General features: G+C 51.3%; 1 protein-coding gene across 2 annotated transcripts in view; it reads right to left on the bottom strand.

The window, feature by feature from the left end:
- The window catches only part of l(2)k09913 (transmembrane protein 53-like lethal (2) k09913), an 84,330-nt gene extending 69,861 nt beyond the window's left edge, over positions 1-14,469 (bottom strand). For both annotated transcript variants that reach the window (XM_089560046.1, XM_089560038.1), the window contains exon 1: positions 14,241-14,469. In XM_089560046.1, coding sequence (XP_089416172.1) covers positions 14,241-14,321 — 81 coding nt within the window. In that variant the 5' untranslated portion in view covers positions 14,322-14,469. The remainder of the gene's footprint in view (positions 1-14,240) is intronic.
- Positions 14,470-15,815: the final 1,346 nt, after the last annotated feature.

Raw genomic sequence — 15,815 nt, 5'->3', positions numbered from 1 at the left:
GTTCTCGTTTTCGTAGTTCCTCGAGCTCAGCGAGTCTCTTACGGCATTGCTCCTGCCATTCTTTTTCAACCCTCTCGACCTTCTCCCTGCGCTCTTTTTCAATTCTGTCAGCCTCCTTCTTTGCGGCTTCCTTGCGGTAAAGGCGTTCTTTTTCAATCCTGTCGGCCTTCTCCTTGCGTTCCTTTTCAACCCTGTCGGCCTCCTCCTTAGCGTTCCTGATTCCCTCCTGAATGACTTCCCAGGTCTCCCAAATTTTGTCACCCTCCTCCTTAGCACCACATTCCTTAATAGCCTCAATCAGCTGCGGCTTTCTGTGACTCTTCCTGGCCTCAATACCCAGCTTTTCACACAGCAACATCAACTCTGGCTTCTTTAGCTTGCTCAAATCCATGGCAATTCCCGAACGAGGACTTTCAAAAATAAGCTGCTACGTGAAATGCTTAAGCGAGCACGTGCAGAAAACAATCTACAGGTAGTGATAAATTTCCAGAGTTATCAAGCCTGGCAGATTCTTAAAGAAAGTCAAGCGCTCACCACTGCTGAAGCCAGGACCAAGCGTGGAAGATCCCACCGCTGCCACCAGTTGATATATTTGTCGATGCTAGAAGCGTGTCCCACCAGGCATCGGGTCCAGGATCACCGCCGCATTGCCGAAGGAGGAAGGAAACGTGGGCCGGAGACGGGGAGTAGGGGAAGTGAAGGAAAAAACTGTATTCACATAATTTACATTATTTACATAGAGCGGGGCTGAGAATGGCTCTCAGTGGAAGGGCAACGTCTTCGTCAACCGTAGTCGACTGGAGCTAGCAGGCTTCTCTCGGCCACACTCACGGCCGAGTTAAATATCGTCCGGTTTCCCCAGATCCCTGGCTGGGGAAAAATGGTCGACGAGCACTGTCCAATCGGATGGACCGAAGGGGACCTCCTTGTTACCGCCCACGGCTGGGCAGGTGCGAGCTTGTCCACTCTGTCGCAGCTGGGTCGAAGAGAGGGGAAGATTGCTGACTCATCCAGCCCCGCGGGGAAAGGAATCTCCTGAAGTCTTTCAGCAGGGGAATGAACTTGCCTCCCCGCCGATTGCCCAGAACGCGAGTCGGGGACACAGAATTCTTCAATTATCCGCCAGCGTGACGGCGCCGCCAGGTCGCCTCCGCATTCACGGTGGTTGCTCGGACAATAGCTCCTGGGCCTCGCCTGCCTTCGTCGCCGCTGCACTCCGTTCAAGGAATTTCGCTGGGGTTTTGGCTGACAATGGCCTTTGACATCCCTGCCACACTAATCCGCTGAGGCTCGGAGGGGCATTCCAAGCTTCTCACTTCCCATGGTCGTCGCGAGGTTGTCGACCTTGGCGATTGTTCACGGTAGCGGCTTGATCGGGCCCACGTGGTCCGAAGTGGACACAGGTGTGACGGGAACACACAAAGAGAACCGTCATTTTTCATTTCTTGACTTGGTCAGTGACCCAATTTTCCTTTGTGAATAAATAACACAAAGGGAGTTAAAGGGGGGGGGGGGGGGGTAGAAACACAACACTACCTACAAATCAGGCCCACGGAAATAAAAATACGCGTGGACTATCTGCTTTCGCCGATCACTACGTATCACTCCGCCGATGGCAGAGCGGCAAGCCGCCACGGGACTGGGTGAAAGGTTTGTCGATTCCTCCCACCGTTCGCGGGGAATTAAAAAAAAAAAAAAGGCGGGAGCCCAACGTTAATTCGATTTAAATTAGGGAAATCGGCCGCACAGGGCAATAATTCGAAGTTTCCAAGAACGCTCGGAGAGTGTAGATCGAGTTCCAGAGGTAGAAATACGAGTTCAGATTCCTCTTCAGTGCTCATTCAACTATGCACTGGAGTTCCGGCCATTTTCAGGACGGCCGAACAGAATTCCTCCGTGACAAAACGTAGACCGCTGTTACAAAGCTTCTCAATTGTTACATAAACAAGAAGATAATCTGGAGACGAAATTATATATTTCAAATTACACATTTCAATACATTTCATCAAGGCTAGATCACAATAACAAAGTCGGAATTCCATTTTACAAAAACATGTTTCAGTCATTCCTTCCGCGCACAGCTGCTGAGTGGAATCACCTTCCTGCATCAACCGCTGCAATTGCTAACAACCAAAGCTTCAAGACAGCATTAGAAAACACTGTATAAGTAGGAGCTTCTATTTTTCTATTTTTTTGTTGTTGTTTTCTGTACGAGCATTTTGTTTGCTTGTTTTTCACTGTACTGCTGCGCTGTATGTTGTGTATTATATACTATTAACCAGCACACCAAGAACCCAACAGCTAATATTGTATAACTAGGAGCCATAATTTTTGTATGACTAATTAGTCTGCTGCACTGTACATTTTTTTTTTCTTGAAATTTATGTGACCACTCCCCTCTATAATGCCCCTGAGGGTACACGAAATAAATAAATAAATAAGCTCAAGAACTGCGATGCCTCTGGCTTGTTTGATATATACATTCAAATATTAAAAGTTGATTTCGTTTACTGTTGTGACTTAACAGCGGAGTAATACAGGACGCCGTGCGCCATGACTGAACGTTACCAATTGCTGATTTGTTTTGTTTTTTTTAGTTGTATTCTACTATAGAGCCAACACGGGAGCACGCGGTTATATACTGAAATGTTTGGGTGGTAACAGCGCGAAAAAAAAAAAAACAAGGACGAAGGAGGAGACGACACGACGGGCGCAGTATACGTTGAAGCACAGGTGTGCAGCGCGTCACAGCAGAGTGGCGTCCGCATTTTTGCGCAGGTGCAAAAAAAAATGCGGAAATCATGGCAGTACCCGTGTTGCCTGCTCGCTGGTTCGTATATATCCAACATGTGACGCATAAGTGTTCACTCTAGCAGAGGACGACCTGACAGAGTGAGCACTTATGCGCCTGTGTCCTCCAATATTTTTCTTTTTTTATGCAAAAGAAATATACGTCCACGATAATGTATGCAGTGACCCCACGCTACAGACGCCTGAAGCCTTGGCCGGCGCCACAGAAACAGAAATATGCCAGTTCTGCGCCGACAGTCACTGTGGTAAAATTTGCCACAGTGACAGTCGGCGCTTGCAGTACAAGAATTTATTCACTCAAATCACTCAACATATTGAACGACTGAAGAAGTAAAAGACTGGAAATCAGATTTCTAATTCAGTAGGCACCCTTACACGCTTGTCTTCCCACTATTTCTTTCCCAAACCAGGAAAGTTCGCTCAGATGCAACAGAGAAGGATGCGGGGAAGAAAAATCTCTGCCTCTCCCGTAAACGAGAGTAGAGTAAGCATGAAATGTTTACGGGCCTAATGTCATCTCAGTGGACACCCGAACCGCACCGTACAGGAAGGGAGGAACGCCACCACCCGTTCAGCGCGATGCCTTGCCATTTGAACGCAAGGTTTCTTTGAGGAAAGGAAATGGCGCAATAATTCTCTGCCATCTCGGTGGACACCCGAACCGCACCGTAAAGGAAGGGAGGAACGCCACCACCCGTTCGGCGCGATGCCTTGCCCTTTGAACGCAGCGCTTCTCCCCCGGATCACGTATGACAACGAAGTGTAACATGGCATTTATGTGCTTTTTGCACGCGTTATTAGAAATCGGAAATTATAATTCCGTGCATTATCAAACCCACAGCTCCACTGATATCTTGATAAACATTGAGAAGGCAGCTGGCAGCAGTTATTTTTTGTCTCGTTTGGAGACCAACCGGCGCTTGCATGCCGGTCGTGTAGGAGGGCTTAGAGAGACTCGTTAAGTCTCGTACGGTGCCCGGATGTTCTCGTTTTAGAGCCCGGATGACTGGAATTCAGTGCCCGGATGAGTGGATTTCAGTGCCCGGATGACTGGATTTCAGTGCCCGGATGAGTGGATTTCAGTGCCCGGATGAGTGGAATTCAGTGCCCGGATGAGTGGATTTCAGTGCCCGGATGATGGCTCTCGGTCTCGGCGTGACGTCACCACACTGCCGACAACGGGAGCTAAAAGCATTTCATGCTTAAAAAAACGCAGCACGATGACGATATGTGGGTAATGCGTCATTACGGCGCAACTGTTGCTGGTGATCGCTGCGACTGAACTAAGTTTTGTCATTATGTATTCTTACGCTAACTGAGTTATTAAAGTGGCTTTCGCAGCTGGATCTTGGCGACGCCGGCGCTGCGCATACGATTACCGGGTATCGAAATCGTGCAGCGAGCTTCACGGTATACTGTCCAGATCTCCACCCTCTGCCGCGTTTTTCCCGATGACTACTCACGACCACTACGCACAGACGTCTGAGAGACGTTTCGAAACGTTTGGCGGCGTCTCAAACGAGCCCGCGCGCCTAACCCGATGACAACGAAGGCTGCACAATACGGCCCGCAGGCGCACTCGAGGAAGAGCTACGCATGGTCACGTGATCACGGGTGAGCGCGCGTCCCAGGCGAAGGAGACAAAGGTAACACGAGGCACGGCGTAGTCACGTGACCTGTCTGCACTATCACCACCACCGACAAAGCCGATCGACCCACAGACGAGCCATCGAAAGCTTCGCCGTAAAATAAAAAAAAAAGAAAGGAATGCAATACAGAAGCAACACGGAAAAAATTTTACAAAGCAAGTGGGTAGATTTGCCAGACGTAAACAATAGCGAGACTATGCGCCTCCAACAAAATACTGCCGGGAACTAACCCGCGGAGCTAAACGTTAACCCTTCGTTAACGTTAACGATGCGCCTATAAAATGCCTACCGCAGTAAAGAGGTTCCGAGCAGTTAACGTGTAAAGCGACGTCACACGTGGCTGACAGACTCTGGCCGCTTTTTTTTAACTAGACACTATAAGGCCATCATGCGCCAATCTCGCGTTTGGCCCATGATGACCTTAGTTGCCTATGTGCCATAAAAGTCGACACAACGCAACTTGATACTTCCCTTCCCTTCCAAAGGATGCAAAGTTCAATCCTTTTGCGGAGCATCCCAAGTGCAAAAGACAGCAAGGACCAGATCAGTGCATAGCGAATGCAGCCCAAACTTAACCAGAAGCAGTACTCGTTGCGCCGCGCGCTCCTTGAATCATGCTTGGCAACACAGCTGCATGGCTACTTGGCATTACTCATCCGCCAGCTGCTCGCATCGCGCTTGCATCGCAGCCGCTTTCTCTTTCCAAGTGTCCGTCACGTCGGCCTTTGCCGCTCATCCTCGGCTAGAGTTTCCCTGATGTTCGCACCTCGTGGGCATCTCTCCCTCACCGTCACAGGGGGAGGGCCCTCGACACTGACCCCGAGGAACGCGGACCCAGATACGGGTCGTTTACATAAACGATCGCTCTCTCTCTTTTTCTCTGGAAACACCCGATACCGCTTGGCAAGAGGCGGCTCTTTACAGACGAACGAGTATATCAAATGCGCAGATCAACTTTCCGCCTAGTTGTGCGAAACCTACGTCATAGTTACTCAAGCGATGATGTACGCAATATCAGGCCACACGAAAGACGCGCGCAGTGTGTGCCGCTGTTGTCTCAGGCTGCCAGCAGCTCTGTTCAAACACACTTCGATAAAAGGAATGATTGCTTCCTCTATCGCGCAAAATTTACCCTCGCCCCATGCCGGGCGTTATCGCTGCGGCTTTTCCTGGAGTTCGCGGGAACGGCTCACGAGGGGCATATTTTCTCGGAAGAGAGAGAGGCATAGGGTTCCCACACTGCAAAGGAAGGGTCAAATGCAGCGCGCCGTACTAGCACGAGAGTTGAGGGTCGCCTGCCGAGAGAACAGACACCCCCCACTGAAGCCGGCAGTCGGCCTGCGCTACGCACGAGTTTGCTTCAAATGAACGAGGAGCCTTTCCAGAGGACAGCTGCATGCGCATATTCGAGCCTGTTGGCAAGACATGATTCCACGAGAGAATAACGTCCACAACACTGACGTCCACTTGGAGTGACCATGCTGGCCTATACGTCCCAGCATGTTCGCTCGAAGTGGGGTACTCAGTACCCCACTTTCTGCCCCCAACGGCGCCAAGATACAACGGCCCGCAGCTATACGTAACCAGGCTGACCAGAGGCTGGTCGGGACAGTTCCGTTCGAAGGGTTCACTCCTGCGGCCGTTAAGCGAATCGCGTCCCAACGGCACAGGTAGCCTATGAGAAAGATACCGCAGGCCGTGGAGACAGCCTACGGTACGCCGTGCAGATAAACTGCGCGCTCTGTCGCACTGACCATGCAGCCTCGGAAGTGGTTCTCCGATTTAGACTTGCAGAGGTGACCAAGCAATTCAATTCAATTCGCACCTTCACTGCGGCGATGGCTCGAGGCTGCAGAGGGTTAGGAGTGGGGGACTGGGAAATTCAGTGGCTGGCACCACGAAGCGTTGTCACGACCCAACTTGAGACCCGCGATGATAACGGTGGCGGATTCAACAGCGGAAATTTCGAAAGGTCGTTTGACCCCAAGATGACCCCACCAAAAAGAATGACTAGCTGGGAAATGGTCGATGGAGCTCTTCCCACGTTTCGGCTCGGTGCCAACGACCTTCCCTTCTAGAAGCGACCGACGATACGACAAGGGAAGAAAGGAATTCACCTCGTCTGAGAAGACCCGCAACGAATCAGAGGAAGCCAGCGCAGCTGCGGCCGCGGCGCCATCATGCCCCACCTGTGTTCGATGGACACGAGCTGCCAACAGTATGGTTGCCTCGCAGTGCGAAAGAGCTGCAGACTTACGTTTCCTCCTCGCCAGTTCCCACGGGTGGACTCTACAACAGGTGTCTTCGTTTGCTGTGTTGTGTAGTGCCGATCTTTGTGTCGCGATGACTATCCGCCTGGTGAAAGGGCGGAGCCTTGGGCTATTTAACCTGCGCTCAAAGTGAGCACGAACGCTCTGAACCTTGGGTAATAGGTTCATCCAGTGGCTCTGAACCTTGGGTAATAGGTTCATCCAGTGGCTCTGGGCCTTGGGTAACAGGCTCATCCAGTCGCTCGACGCTTTGAACTCTTAAATTTTGTTTCTATGCATTTCTGCCTTTCATCATGCAAATAAGTGTCTAAAAAAAGTGCCATTAAACCTGCTTGTTTTCGTATCCCCAACCTTCGAAGCTTAAGACCTGTTCCTCATCCCGGACGAGCCCCCTTGGTGACGCAACAACTGGCCACGCTACCCGAGCCGTAACAACTGGTTGCCAGCGGTGGGATGCCGCTACACGACTTACAACAACTGGTGGCAGCGGTGGGATGCTGCTACACGAGCAGTAACAGCGTGCAGTGTCTCTCTATGCCGACCGCGCGGCCGAATCCAGGATTCATATGTCAACATCCAAGTTGGACGGTGCTGTCGACTGCTAACTAGCGTGTGTTCTGTCGCCTTCTCTTGTCGTGTGTGTGTGAATTTCGCTAGTCAATATGTGTGATACCGACTATCAACTAGCCCAACTTAAAGCATTAGCAGTTGCTAACTCCAGGCCTGGGCAGTCCCAAGCGAGGTGACGTACCGTTGGGGTCTCTTGCTGTCTGCATGCGCAGCATCTGACTGGTGGTGACGCCTCAAGAGGGGCGTCGCTATCGTGTTCCGAGCGTCGGGCCGTTCTGCGGCCACGGCGGTGCCAGCGGGCGACGACGTCGCTGAAAGCATACCCAGATCGCGCCCGCTTGAGGAACACCTGAGCACCTCGTGGAAGACCAGGGGGCGTGGGGTCATCACCTTCAGCAGTCTTGGAGAGAAACTCCTTTCGTTTTGCAGTGGCTCGCCAGCTCACGTGGGCCCGTTCGTTTCCAAGACGCCCCTCATGTCCTGGGATTCAGAGTATAGTTAAGGTGGCTCCAGAATATCTCTGTAAAGCCGCACTTGTATGTTGGGTGTCGCGCGCGGTGGTGTGGCTTCTCGGTGGACCGATGAGGCACCTGAGTTCTTCGGTGCATTCTGTCAGTGTGCAAATTCATTAACTTTTATCAGGTTGGACGGTAATGGCAGTTATTCGGTTCGCTATAAGGGGGAATGCGCATATTGGCCATTCTCTCCTTTACACTCACAGACCCCTGGGAGTCCTCATGCCACTCCTGGGGCGCAGTGGTGCAGCGGTCAAACGATGCGCCACTGCCCTGCCATGGCAGCCGCTGCCAACAAGGGGATTTGGATTGCATGCGTTGGGTCGCGACCCACGTTGCTCTTCCCGAGCAGCCTCTCGCGATAAACTGAGCTCCTTACGGACACGGTGGGCAGGTTGCTAGAATATATATGTGCAGGGCAGGTAGCACACCACCCGGTGGGCAGGTGAGCAGCCTGCCACAAAGCAGGCTTCAGGCAGACGAAAACAGAACGGCGAAATGCGGGGAATGCCCATTATAAATGCTAGAGCACTAAAAAGGAAGATAATTGCGAGGACACTTTGGCAACTAAAGTGTTGAGAGGCGACAGCCGAGAACACTATATGGCGTGACGACATCCGGTGGATGTGACGTCACACCGGCCCCGTGGCTATATATCGACACCTAAATTGTATATCTGTTAATTACGCTTAATTACACATTTACTTCCGGTGGATGTGACGCCACACCGTTCCCGTCGCTATATCGACGTCCGCGCTTTTCGACGCAATTTCGACATTTCTGCCTATAATTAATTAACTAACTAATCTACAGTCATCAGACTCGGCTTCTAGGTTCACTTCGTGACCTTCTGTCTGAAGTAACCGTTGTTTTTCTTTTATCGTTTTTTTGTTCCCGAGTTGAACCCGTGTGACACGTTTCGTTAACGGACGACAGTATGAGCCATTAAAGGCTTTCGCCTTAAAAGAAAGAAAACGGGGCACGAGATAGGCGACTCCAGAGCGTTACGTTCTGTCCGGCCCACATCCTTCAGAGCCACGAGCCGCCCTCCACTTCAGTGCGTCTCAACCACCGTGGCCTCAAGTTCGCGTTCTCGAGCCTGGATATCCCGCCTTTTTCACAAGATGCGGAGCCCTCCCGGAAGTGCGCGAGTATTCGTCTGCTATCCTTGAAACTGGCTGAAAACAAGCGCTGGGCGATGCACACGATATCCGCTTCCACGAGGCGCCAACTGCGCGTACGTAGTGGCAGGTGCGGGCTTGCCAGCTGTCACCATCAGTCGCATGGTCCATTACTTTCACCAGTTGCCAGCATAGAATGCGCATGCGCACTAGAAACTGGCAGTCTGTTTTGAACTTGTGTAGCTTGGGAGAAGGTAGAGTAGGAGAGGCGTGCGTGCGCAGACACGAACCAGTCGGTCGAGCGACACACTCCGAACAGAAAGGAGTAAAAAGGGGAGTAAACTGTCCTCTATGACACTCTAGCGCTAAAGAGCGCAAATAGAGGTCACCTTACACCCTTTTTGGTTTGGTTTGGTTTAGGGGGTTTAACGTCCCAAAGCGACTCAGGCTATGAGAGACGCCGTAGTGAAGGGCTCCGGAAATTTCGAACACCTGGGGTTCCTTAACGTGCACTGACATCGCACAGTGCACGGGCCTCTAGAATTTCTCCTCCAAAGAAATTCTAGCCGCCGCGGCCGGGATCGAACCCGCCTCTTTTGGGTCAGCAGCCGAGCACCGTAACCACTGAGCCACCGCCGCCGCGGTGGCTCAGTGGCCCGTGTGCTGTGCGATGTCAGTGCACGTTAAAGAACCCCAGGTGGTCGAAATTTCCGGAGCCCTTCACTACGGCGTCTCTCATAGCCTCAGTCGCTTTGGGACGTTAAAGCCGAACAAACCAAACCAACCAACCTTTTTACCCCCATATAGGCGTATTTCTGTTCAGAGTGCATGGTTCTTCATACGGAAGAAACTGCTACGAGGAATAGTTAAACAGCCGCTAATCTCGGCATCTCAGTGCGACATCTCGGCATCTCAGTCGTCTCGTCCTCTGTCTGTGTCCGTAAGCGCTGGCTTTCAATACGATACGTCACCATCAAGTCGTCCAATCCCAGTTCTCCTAGATCTCAGTGCGAGGACATGAAAATGCGAAGTTTCCCACACACGGGTTCCAAAAATGCTAACGCACGAACAAATATAGCTTCATGCGCCGCAATTAGGCAGGCAATGCCAACTGGCGATGACGATACATGAAAGGTGGTTTCGCTCCAACAGGTGTCACAACGGATGAGGGACGAATCCCGTTTTTCCAGTCCCGAAGCCAAGCGGCAATCGGCTCAAGGAAATTATGAACATAACGCTCGCTTTTATTTGGACAGCGGAGGCGTCCCAAGGGCACTAACACCAGCAGCCAATGAAGGCGCTTTGAAAACGGAACCAGATCCTTCTGAGACAACAGAATGAAGTTTCTTGCGGCATTCGGAGAACAATGGTCTGAGTGGATTGCACCTGAGCGTTCCAGCTCATCGGGCGACTATTGTTCAAAGGTTTGTTCGTGACAACTTCCCGGTGACTTTTCGTGCCCAGGACTTATCTAACCTTGCGCATTATTCTTGACCTTTCCAGCGCTCAGAGGCCGGCCGTCTCCGAGGTCGCACGTTGAGCGGCCGTTCCGCTATCGCACCACCGATTTTAGTCCTAAAGTAGACTACAGTCTGTATCTAAAGTAGTGTTTGCAGCAGTCATCCAATCATGGAGTCATCGATGAGAAAAATGTGTAACTCTGAGAATTATGTTGAAAATCGGAAATAGGAGTTTTCGGGATGCGCTGATTTCGTCAAATATAAATTTCGAAGCTTAAAAATTGAACGCGCGTCGTACAATCGGCGTGCAACGTGCGTCCCCGTCACGGTGATTCGAGTCCGTTAAAGATGTTCATCTCTTCAGCAGATAATTCAAAGCGCGCAGAAACCACAGCACATGAATCGGCACACGAGCATCAAATTTCAAAGTTTGCAAAGTTCGTCCTTGGTCACGAATCTATTTTAGCATTTTACTGCGTGCCTGCTCAACTCTTCACTACACCGCGCGACCATGCACTCCGTGTTACCTGTTCGAGCGTGAGAGAGAGAGAGAGAGAGAGAAAACTTTATTGTCAGTAAGAGGTTGCTGATCTTGGGTTCTTCAGCCGCTCCAGGTGGCCGGCAATTTAAAGGGACAGTGAGAAGAGCTCTATTAATATTTCTTTTTTTAAGCAAAATCCGACAGTTCGGCATTTCATGGCTTTGTGGCCACTTGGCCGGCAGCGAAAGATGCATTTATTTCTAAGAAATTTCGATTCGAAGTTGAAAAAGTTTTTCCCGCCGCTCTGATTCAAACTTGGGATTCTCTTATGACGACACAAGACTAAGTGACGTGAAACATCACGTGCACATGACGTAACGCAGACTCCGTGATTTCTGGCGGCCAGCAGTGCGGCCTAGCAGCAGCCGAAAAGAAAGCTACCGCCGGCCGCACGTTGAAGGCATTTATCGGCTATTGCGGCCGTCGCTACCGTCGCGTCGTTTACGTTTGCACCGGCGTTTTGCCTGCGTTAGGATGGATCCCGTTCTCGAAGTCGTCAACGAAGTTCTCGCAAATAGACACTTTTAGCATACCGTGTGCCTTGTTACCGTTAGCGGAATACCGGGAGCCCGCCAACCGCCGGTGAGCAGGCGCTGATTGGTCCCGATGCTGCAGGCGTGCGCATAGCTGCCGGGTACGTGGCGCCATCTGGCGACGTCAACGAGATTTGCGCATGCATTGGCTGCGCCTCAGTGATTCGTGGTTGTCGTGTCCTAGTGTTGCTAGAACCATTGGTTCTAGCAACACTGTTTTGTCCTATGACGTCATCACACTTGTACTTGCGAGTTTGGCCTGTGGCGGCGATAGCTGTAGTTTGGTTCTTGCTCTTTTCTATGTTACAAGAGCTTTTTTGTCAGTATGAGTGGCGTTTTTGTAATCAGGAGCTGGTATTTTGTCGATGCAAGCCAACTTCAATTTCTCCTCAGTGTCCCTTTTAAGTCTGTCGGCGACCTCCTGAAGCGTGGCTAAACGTGTGCGCTGCCCGTTATTCTTCTACCATCAGGAAATCCCAGAAAAGAAAGATGATCAATTGCATATAACTCTGTGAGTCTGGTGCTTAGTGCTCACAATTTTTCACGCATTTCGCGAGGGCTTTCCTTACCTTGTCGGAGCTAGACTTGTGGTATCTATCCAATACTCCGAGGGATAATCTACACATGATGTATTGTCTGCCTGTTACCCTAAGCAGTCAAAGTAATCAACCAGCATTGCATAACTACGACAATGCTGCACCTTTCTTGCAGTGGAAGCACATAGGCGTCAATACAGCTGTATGTTCCTGGGTGTGATAATACAGGTTCTTCCTTTTCTGTGTAAGATCGCATGACATCCCTCTGCTTTCATGTCCCACCAAGCTAGCAGTGTATGCCTTTGAAGTCACATGCTGCTTCCAAAATGAGACCGACAAGTAAGTAACCTATACACTCCTTCTGTGACACAAACACCGAAGAGGAAGCAGCAGTTCACAGCAGTAATGGAAGCGAAAGAAACATGATAGTGGGGATGAAAGCAAGCGACTGATCTTCTCCTCAGTGACTGCATACCAATACTGCTGGGTAATCAAATAGTTACGCTGTTTTCAAGCTGAAAATGTGTAGCACATGCTGCTTTTACCAAAAATATGAAGGGCACAGTGTTTACTTCCAGAACAGTATCTGGCTGTGCAAACTAGAAAACGGCACAGGAGAAAAGAATGGGCAAGACTTGCAGGGTGGCTTGCTTGGCATGGCCAAGACTTCAAATTTCTTAAGAGCAGGACTTCAAAGTTCTTCGGTGGGTACAAGACGGTTTAATCATGGGTGGGTAATTACAGGGTCTAGAAACAAACCTAGCTGAATGCATATTTTTGATTACGCATGCACTTCTTTACTGCCCATCCATTGTGTTAGACTACAATAGCTTAGTGTGTACTATCCACAAACATGGTACGTTTTGCTTATCACTCCGATGATATCTCACACAACTTGAAGTACACACTGACCTTGGCACAACGTCACCCATGAATGTATAGCTTACGCATGAGCGCCCCAGCAACAAAGCCGTGTCCTTGAAAGCGTCCTGTGTTCTTCTTCTCCTGGTGTCTCGTTCTTTCGCTGGTGAAGTTATGCCTGATGTACACCAACTAGCCCACATGGGTACCTTGTTACCTTGAAAGAACCCTCTACCAGAAAAGACCGACCACTATGATAAGGCTCCTGCCACCTGCTTTCACCTGGCAACTATAACTTTGGTCGGAATGGAATGCGCAGTGAAACAAGCAAGCATGCAAGCGGGCCTTTGACATTTGGTATACCGTGTTCGAAATGCTATAACACTACGTGCACTGTTAGCCACTGTTTACAGATTCAAGCCAAGTTTATTTCTCACTTTTCAGATATAACCCCGCTCTTCTCAATACAGAAGTGGGTATAAATGGTGGCTTGGCATTATAACAATAGCCATGCAGTAGCCAACTGCAACATTTTTTACACGAAACAATTCTTGCAGTGTGACTGGCAATAATTATTTATCGAATCAATTTCGTTAACTTATAACTACCAAGTAATTAATGTGTGCAAAAATGAGGTAGTAAAGCAGATTTTGATGCAAATTATGCGCAGAATGGCACGGCTCATGTCGCTCCAGATGCTTACATGTTGGCGTGCGCAGCAACAGCCTTTCTTCAATCGCAATGCATAGTTCGCAGTCAGGCATGACGGCACAGTCCGCCGAAGGTAGGAAACAGACCCATGTCGGATGTGCGAAACACGAAGCGAACGTGCTTCATATATACATCTCAAACGAAGTAGATTTAAGGCAGCGTCAATTATGTAAATGTTAGCCTCAGTTAGCCTGTGTATGAGATCTCATTGTCGGCGTGAAAATTCCACTGGCAGCGCATGTCCATGTCTCATCGCAGCGTCAGGCTGTAACGCGAGCTACCGCAAGCCGCAGCGATCGCGTTACGTTTTCCTTCGGACACAAAGCGCGTTCCACGAGTGACGGCATTCGCGCTCAGGTGATGCTCTCGCAACCGCCCGCATAGCGACAGCTCCGCAACCATGCCTCCTCGTGCAGCGGCCGAACGCGGAAGCCGCAACTTTGACAGGGCCGGCGGCTGTGGGACGCCGTTAGCCCAGCACGATGGGGAATAGCGGGCGAAGTACATGACGCTAAACAGGCGAAACGCGTCCCCAGCTTTTCCAACTGAGTACAGCGGCACACGTGATCCAAACGTGCGCCGACGATCAGCTACTGCGACGGCAGCACACGCCGCCTGGGCGCCGGCTTCAAACCCGTACGGGGCCGGCCGGCGTCGCTCACCTTGCAGACCGAGCCGAGACTCTTCTGCTTGCTGGGCCGGCCGATGAGCCGCACCACCACACGGAATCCTCGCAGGGCCATGCCGCGCCGAGTGTCAGCCACTGACGGCCGCCCGAATACGTCGCTGCCGATGAACACGCCCGACGACAGCGTCGATCACAGCCAGCTCTATGACGACCCTCCAGCGCCCTTTACAAAACCATGCTAGCCACGCGACAGCTGCAGCAGAAGCGCGACTGATTATTGCGACGCCAGTGGCGCCCATAGGTGGCGCCAGGCTCCAGTAACGTCATGAACACAAAAGTCCAAAAGCACTGACTTAATTGTTATTCCTTGATTATTTATAGAAACTGCAAGCAATGTTGTCCTGCTAAGAAATCCATATTGTTCTATCTATTTGATTTTTTTTTGTTCAAGAATGCTCCTACCTCTCCCCATGGAGGTAAAAAAAACTAGGAGAGAGTGCGCTCAGCCTCTGCAAGCCATCCTCCTCTGACGCCGCTGCCGAGGGCCCTTTTGCGCACTGGCTCATGGGAAATAGGCCCTCCTCCACAGTTACCAGACTGCTAGCCAGCGGTGCTTTTTAGTGAACGTCCGTGCTCCGAAGTTGCGCAGAAGCGCAGCGCCTGTGTTGCAGCTTTGGCGGAATGCGTACCGAGCTCGAGGTTGTCTGAAGGCTCCACGTCTCAACACTTCTGTTGATTACACTCTTGAGTTTTTGGGTGCACTGTAGAAAACTGCAGGTAAACTTTTTATCAAAGAGTGCGGCCGCGACCTCGTCACTGTTTAACTGTGGTTCATAAAGAGAATGGAGAGGAATTCCTTTCGTCGTTATACACACATACAGAGCGTTTATTTCAGCGCATGCTATAAGCGGAGAACTCGAGAGTAGGCGAAGAAACGAGCCTCTAAAAAAGGGCGCAGCGGCTTCCAGAGCGCTCACGGCGGACGGACGTGTTGAACGAGCGCTCCGGCGCGCTGCGCAAGATTCTATTTCTCGGGCAGGCGGACTTCGGCCCGCCCATCGGCCCGCCGTTCTCCGCTATTCTCGAGGCACTAGTCGCGCCGAATACGCTCGCGCCATGGAGGAAGGCTCCATGCGCTCGCGCACATACGCGGTTCCGACGTGAAATGCAGCAGTGAAGTATGTTCTCTCTCTCGCTGTCGAGAGAGAGTGCCAGCGGCTTTACGTCTGCCCCTGCGCGGGCTCTCCCGGCCCTCGGCGTTAGCTTGTTTGTCGGTTTCGGAGCCGATGCTCGGAGTTGACGCGGTCCTGTGGGCTCACGCCGCTGCTCGTGCACTACCTGGCGAAGTCAAGCCCGCCTGCTCGATGAACGCACAGAGGCTCACCATTGTTCTGTCACGGGTGCGCGCACTGCCGCGAGGCCGGCACTGCAGAAGCGGCACAGCGAAGGAGCATGTGCTCCAATATCTCCACTGCGCCGCAGTCAGCGCACGCGTCGCTTGGGGATGGTGGCCGCTGCTACCGCTGCGGCGAGCGAGCAGTTTGCGCTCACCACGGAGCCGTCAGTTAACACAAGCAGATGGTCGCGCAGTTGCTCGTACAGCGAGAGA

This window comes from Amblyomma mixtum, chromosome 1 (assembly GCF_055824585.1).
Source record: "Amblyomma mixtum isolate Tamu chromosome 1, ASM5582458v1, whole genome shotgun sequence".
NCBI lineage: Eukaryota > Metazoa > Arthropoda > Arachnida > Ixodida > Ixodidae > Amblyomma > Amblyomma mixtum.
Note: the sequence above shows the minus strand (reverse complement) of the source record. Positions and strands in the feature narration are given on the sequence as shown.